The 6,977-nt window shown below is 41.1% G+C and overlaps 1 protein-coding gene across 1 annotated transcript; it reads left to right on the forward strand.

The window, feature by feature from the left end:
- Positions 1-2,470: 2,470 nt before the first annotated feature.
- LOC144515032 (polyserase-2-like) lies at positions 2,471-6,973 on the forward strand (the record flags this gene model as incomplete). The annotated part of the gene is made up of 6 exons (XM_078245699.1): positions 2,471-2,651; positions 2,732-3,011; positions 5,141-5,321; positions 5,547-5,800; positions 5,973-6,070; positions 6,731-6,973. Coding segments are annotated over exons 1-6 (1,176 nt in total), but the record flags the coding sequence as incomplete, so codon positions are not given.
- Between the last annotated feature and the right edge of the window lie 4 nt (positions 6,974-6,977).

Here is a 6,977-nt window from a genome sequence, read left to right on the forward strand (position 1 = left end):
TGTTGCTGAGCTCACCGGTGCGTTCTTTCTTTTTAAGAATGTTCCAAACAGTTGATTTGGCCACACCTAATGTTTTTGCTATCTCTCTGATGGGTTTGTTTAGATTTTTCAGCCTAATGATGGCTTGCTTCACTGATAGTGACAGCTCTTTGGATCTCATATTGAGAGTTGACAACAACAGATTCCAAATGCAAATAACACACTTTAAATGAACTCTGGACCTTTTATCTGCTCCTTGTAAATGGGATAATGAGGGAATAACACACACCTGGCCATGGAACAGCTGAGCAGCCAATTGCCCCATTACTTTTGGTCCCTTAAAAAGTGGGAGGCACATATACAAACTGTTGTAATTCCTACACTGTTCACCTGATTTGGATGTAAATACCCTCAAATTAAAGCTGAAAGTCTGCAGTTAAAGCAGATCTTGTTTGTTTCATTTCAACTCCATTGTGGTGGTGTATAGAGCCAAAAAGATTAGAATTGTGTCGATGTCCCAATATTTATGGACCTGACTGTAGATAGGCCTAAACTAAATAAATAGCCTATACAAATGCAGGGAGGAAATATTACTGTGAACATAGCAGAGCTGCTGTCAGCTGCTGCTCCTCCTACAGTCAGGTCCCTTAATATTGGGACATCGACACAATTCTAATCTTTTTGGCTCTATACACCACCACAATGGAGTTGAAATGAAACGAACAAGATGTGCTTTAACTGCAGACTTTCAGCTTTAATTTGAGGGTATTTACATCCAAATCAGGTGAACGGTGTAGGAATTACAACAGTTTGTATATGTGCCTCCCACTTTTTAAGCGACCAAAAGTAATGGGACAATTGGCTGCTTAGCTGTTCCATGGCCAGGTGTGTGTTATTCCCTCATTATCCCATTTACAAGGAGCAGATAAAAGGTCCAGAGTTCATTTAAAGTGTGCTATTTGCATTTGGAATCTGTTGCTGTCAACTCTCAGTATGAGATCCAAAGAGCTGTCACTATCAGTGAAGCAAGCCATCATTAGGCTGAAAAATCTAAACAAACCCATCAGAGAGATAGCAAAAACATTAGGTGTGGCCAAATCAACTGTTTGGAACATTCTTAAAAAAAAGAACGCACCGGTGAGCTCAGCAACACCAAAAGACCCGGAAGACCACGGAAAACAACTGTGGTGGATGACCGAAGAATACTTTCCCTGGTGAAGAAAACACCCTTCACAACAGTTGGCCAGATCAAGAACACTCTCCAGGAGGTAGGTGTATGTGTGTTAAAGTCAACAATCAAGAGAAGACTTCACCAGAGTGAATACAGAGGGTTCACTACAAGATGTAAACCATTGGTGAGCCTCAAAAACAGGAAGGCCGGATTAGAGTTTGCCAAACAACATCTAAAAAAGCCTTCACATTTCTGGAACAACATCCTATGGACAGATGAGACAAAGATCAACTTGTACCAGAGTGATGGGAAGAGAAGAGTATGGAGAAGGAAAGGAACTGCTCATGATCCAAAGCATACCACCTCATCAGTGAAGTATGGTGGTGGTAGTGTCATGGCGTGGGCATGTATGGCTGCCAATGGAACTGGTTCTCTTGTATTTATTGATGATGTGACTGCTGACAAAAGCAGCAGGATGAATTCTGAAGTGTTTCGGGCAATATTATCTGCTCATATTCAGCCAAATGCTTCAGAACTCATTGGACGGCGCTTCACAGTGCAGATGGACAATGACCCGAAGCATACTGCGAAAGCAACCAAAGAGTTTTTTAAGGGAAAGAAGTGGAATGTTATGCAATGGCCAAGTCAATCACCTGACCTGAATCCGATTGAGCATGCATTTCACTTGCTGAAGACAAAACTGAAGGGAAAATGCCCCAAGAACAAGCAGGAACTGAAGACAGTTGCAGTAGAGGCCTGGCAGAGCATCACCAGGGATGAAACCCAGCGTCTGGTGATGTCTATGCCTTCCAGACTTCAGGCTGGAATTGATTGCAAAGGATTTGCAACCAAGTATTAAAAAGTGAAAGTTTGATTTATGATTGTTAATCTGTCCCATTACTTTTGGTCCCTTAAAAAGTGGGAGGCACATATACAAACTGTTGTAATTCCTACACCGTTCACCTGATTTGGATGTAAATACCCTCAAATTAAAGCTGAAAGTCTGCAGTTAAAGCACATCTTGTTCGTTTCATTTCAACTCCATTGTGGTGGTGTATAGAGCCAAAAAGATTAGAATTGTGTCGATGTCCCAATATTTATGGACCTGACTGTATTTACAGCATATTTCATGGAAATCTCTAACATTATTTGTATTCGTCCCTGTCTATGATCTGTCAATTTGAGAGGGTTAGCAGGTTTCATTTCTTTGTTTTGAAGTTGTAGTGGACCTGTCCTTTGGTTTGACTTTGTTGAACTTTTAACTCCTGATTGTACCTTATGTAGTAGTACGTAGTAATCAAACACTCATAATTCATCACATGTGCTGTTTATTAACTGTATTTGTTTCTCTTTAGTTCCCCTTCCTCCCCCAGGAAACCTAATGGAGGTGAATGTGCCAATCGTGGGAAGCAGGGAGTGTAACTGTGACTATAGTGTGGGCTCAATCACAAACAACATGATCTGCGCCGGGTTACGTGCTGGAGGGAAGGACTCCTGTCAGGTAAACATCTTTACGCCTGTGTTGGTGTCAGATTTAATCTCCTGCCAAGATTTCTCTCCTAAATGTTTCTCTTCTTAAAGGGGGATTCAGGTGGTCCGCTAGTGAGCAAGCAGGGCAGCCGCTGGATCCTGGAGGGAATCGTAAGTTTTGGATATGGTTGTGCCAGGCCTAATTTACCAGGAGTCTACACCAGAGTGTCCCAGTATCAGTCCTGGATCAACAGCCAGATCACTAGCAGCCAGCCGGGCTTTGTCACCTTCACGTCCAATGGAACGGACAGTGACCTCAGCATCAGCTGTGCTGGTCTGCCACCGCCTCCAACCACCCTCCCTACAAACACTATAACCACCACTGCCAAACGTAAGTGTCTGTCATGTCCAGACTTTAACCTTACATTTCCACTTCAAATGAGATGTTTATATATTTACAGTAGTGTAAATAAGACTATAAGTCGCTCCGGAGTATAAGTCGCATCAGTCAAAAAATGCGTCATGAAGAGGAAAAAAAACATATATAAGTCGCACTGGACTATAAATCGCAATTATTTAGAAATGTATTTCACAAAATCCAAGACCAAGAACAGACATTTAATCTGGAAAGGCAAGTTATTAAACTACACAATAGCACACAGAACAAGGGGCTGAATACGGTAGGTGTCCGGTATGTTAACGTAACGTAACTGCACTGTTGACGAGCCTCTCCCAGCAGCACGTTGTTCAAGCACCCATCTGTGGACTCCTTCCTCCAGCTCTGGCCATCTGGATTTCAGCGCGCGACTAGCTTTCTTTGTTTTCTTCATTGCAGTAAGACTAACCTTTTCGCCAGTCCCTCACAAGTTTCTCACTCACTCCAAACTTTCTTTCTGCTGCTCGATTACCGTTTTCGGCTGCGTATTTTAATACCTGCAGTCGCCTGCAGTTTCTTTTCTTTCTCAGTTGTCTTTAGGAGCAGCATATAGTTGTCACAAGCCTGAAAACATTAATGTTTTCAGCATGAAATAATATGTTAAATTATATATATTTTGATATATAAGTCGCACCTGACTATAAGTCGCAGGACCAGCCAAAGTATGAAAAAAAGTGCGACTTATAGTCCGGAAAATACGGTAAAGTAAAAGTAACTTTAAGTGCTGTAAAATGTGTCCTGTCAGTCTGATTTTTTTTAAAATTTAAATTACCCTGTATTAATGTGTAGCCTATGTTGCATTTTCCTGCTGTAGATGTTTAAGGTTGGGCTCATTTTAATTCCTTTATTTCCTGTTGGATGGTTTAATCTACAGCAACGCATTATATTCTATAAGATCATCATATGTTTGTAGCGTCGCTGTCCTGTGAGAACCACATATGTATCTTTAAAAAGTTTTAAAATTTTTCATGGTGTCAGAAAAACAGCCATGTTTTCAGCTTTGTGATGATGCTTTTTCCAGCTGATCCAAAAAGGCTTTTTAAAGAGTTTATTTTGCTTAAGAAGTAGGAGAATTTTCTCAACACATAAAGACACACTTTATCCTTCAATTCATCACAAACATTCAACATCAACACATCTGGAGATACATGGTTTTCATCAAGTAAAGTACAAGTACCTTGAATATGTACTTAAGTCCAGTACTTGAGAAAATGTACTTAGAGTAGTTACAGTTTAACACTGGTTATATATTCTGTATCAGCTTGTTGCAGCTCTTTATTGAAGCTGTATGATTTTTATATTGAGGGAAATATTTAAACCCAAGACTGATGTTTTTATGAAGGCACTTTTCCATCAAACTTCAAACAATGTTGTGTGCATCATTTTGTATTTGCTGTGTTCACACTTTGTATTGCAACTGATGCACTCAATGGTGTTTTAAGCCTCCAACGTCGCCTTCCAGGCAGCTAATCCTAACCTTAACCCTAAACATAACCATTGCCGCGCTGCCTGAAAGGTGACGTTGGGGGCTTAAAACACCAAACACCAACTGATGCACAGCAATTTTTTTAAGGATAAATATAGTTTTGTCTTATCTGGTTGTCTACCTACGGGCAGGAAACACCAATTCAGGCTCATCAAACCCTGGACAATCCTCTCTTTATCCAACCATTGGATAGACCCTGCTCCAACCTCTGTCCTCTGGTAGGCGCTACAGAATACTGTACACCGAAACAAAACCAGACACAGATCGTCACTAAAACGGGCCCATACCTCCAGTCACAAACAATCCCTGTGCAATAACTCTGGAACACACTAAACATCCATTGTACCTGTAAATTATATATTTTGTTAATTTAAATACAAGGAGTTTGGACACACTTTCCCAATGAGAAAGTGTGTCCAAACTTTTGACTGGTTCTGTACCTTTTATATTTATATCTTTACATAGCACTTTATGTTTACCTTTGTTCAGCTTTGTTGTCCTTTTTTAAGCTGTATGTCTATTTCTGTGTTACATTAAGAGCAACGACAAAACTAACTAAGTCAAATTCCAATACATCTGATTGTGATTGTTTCTCCAGCTGTGGTCTGTGGCCAAGCCCCAATGAATTCCCGTATTGGTCGTATTTTGGAAGGAAGCTCGGTGGCGACGGCTGGTGTGTGGCCATGGATGGCGAGCCTACAGAGGAATGGAAGTTATATGTGTGGCGGGACTCTGGTGGCCGTTGACTCCGTGTTGAGCAACGCTAACTGCTTCTCAAGGTGAGACACCTGGAGCGATGTCACGGATCGTAATTTTCTGTTTAATTGTTGAGCAATATAAGAACAAAAGTTAACCAAATTGCTAGCTTTTATCCTTCAATGTAATGTTGGATTAAAAATAACGGCACTGCCCTTTAGGAAACCGTATGTAGAGGCCCAGCCCTTGTTTTAAACCAATCAGATGTTTTTCTTGAGTCCTTACTTAGTTCATCTTACCTCTCACAGTTCACCAACACCGTCTGAATGGACTGTGGTGTTGGGTCGGTTGAAACAGAATGGATCTAATCCCTTTGAGGTGACACTGAATGTGACAAATATCACCCTGAGCAACCTGAATGGGTCAAATGTAGCAGTGCTGCATCTGTCAACCCAACCCAGCCTGTCCAACTACATCCAGCCCATCTGCCTTGACAATGGACGGACCTTTGCTTTGGGCTCCACGTGCTGGGCTGCTGGCTGGAACTCCGGGCGAGGAGGGGGTAATGCTACCTCTGCATCAATTCACCTCTTTACACTGAACATTTAGGCCCTTGTACTTTACAGTTTTTGGCACTAACAAAGTATGGTTGCCCATTTATTCTGTGTTCCTGTCATTTGGATTTGATTCAGATGTTTCAATTCGCATCAATTTCTTATTTTTCCCAACTTCAGCGGAACAAGTTCTGCAGGAGTTCAAGACATTGGTGGAAAATTGCGGGAACGGGTCGTCAAGTGACAGCATTTGTACCAGAACTTTTACACTGGAGAAGGTGATTAATGAGAGCAGGAGATTATTATACTTTTATATGTCTCTGTTTTAAACAGGAGTTTGTTGATCCTTAAACAGGCATTTCTGGATGCTTATTCCCTTTCTTGCTGAGAGCTTGATGAGAAGATCAATACCACTCTCAAGCCTGTATGGTAGATATGAAGCTACAGTCAGCAGTAGGTTAGCTTAGCATAAAGACTCGAAACAGTCGAAACTGTCAAATGTTAACAAATTCCACCTACCACCATCTCTAATGCTTACTGATTAACATGTTATATCCTTTTTATTCAACCCATACAAACTAAAGTGTAACATGGCTCCTGGATGTAGCTTAATGTTTTTTTTCTCAAGTTTTATATCCTCAGAGACAATGCACATTGATTCAACATCACTGTAAATGTGCCCGTGTTGGCCACATGTGAAGTTATCCATTCAATTTACTGCACAAACATGAGAGAGGTATCAAACTTTTTATATAAGTCTCAGCGAGAAAGTTTCATTTCACAAAATCAAACCATTCCTTTAAAGTATAAGAAGGTATTGTCTAAATAGCACATTTAGTGAAACTAAAAGAAGAATATTATTTTCTGTAGTTTCACGGGAAGGTGCGACTGAATGTCCACTTCATACAAATGTTGAACATGCGTGTCTGTTTGTTCAGGGTGATTCTGGAGGTCCGTTGATGTGTAAGCTGGGCAACTCTTGGTTCCAGGCAGCAGTGTTATCAGCTGGAAACACCACCAGACAAACACGAGATGCACTGATGCAATTCCCCAAACTGAGCACCTTTCAAACCTTCCTGGCTCGTACAGTGGGGTTCTTATCTCCAGCTTCAAACTCCATCAACAACACCAGCGCCAGCAACAGCACCAACGCAACTCTCCCCAGCATTTCCCCTTTCACCAATT

This window comes from Sander vitreus, unplaced genomic scaffold (genome assembly GCF_031162955.1).
Source record: "Sander vitreus isolate 19-12246 unplaced genomic scaffold, sanVit1 ctg839_0, whole genome shotgun sequence".
In the NCBI taxonomy this organism is placed as follows: domain Eukaryota; kingdom Metazoa; phylum Chordata; class Actinopteri; order Perciformes; family Percidae; genus Sander; species Sander vitreus.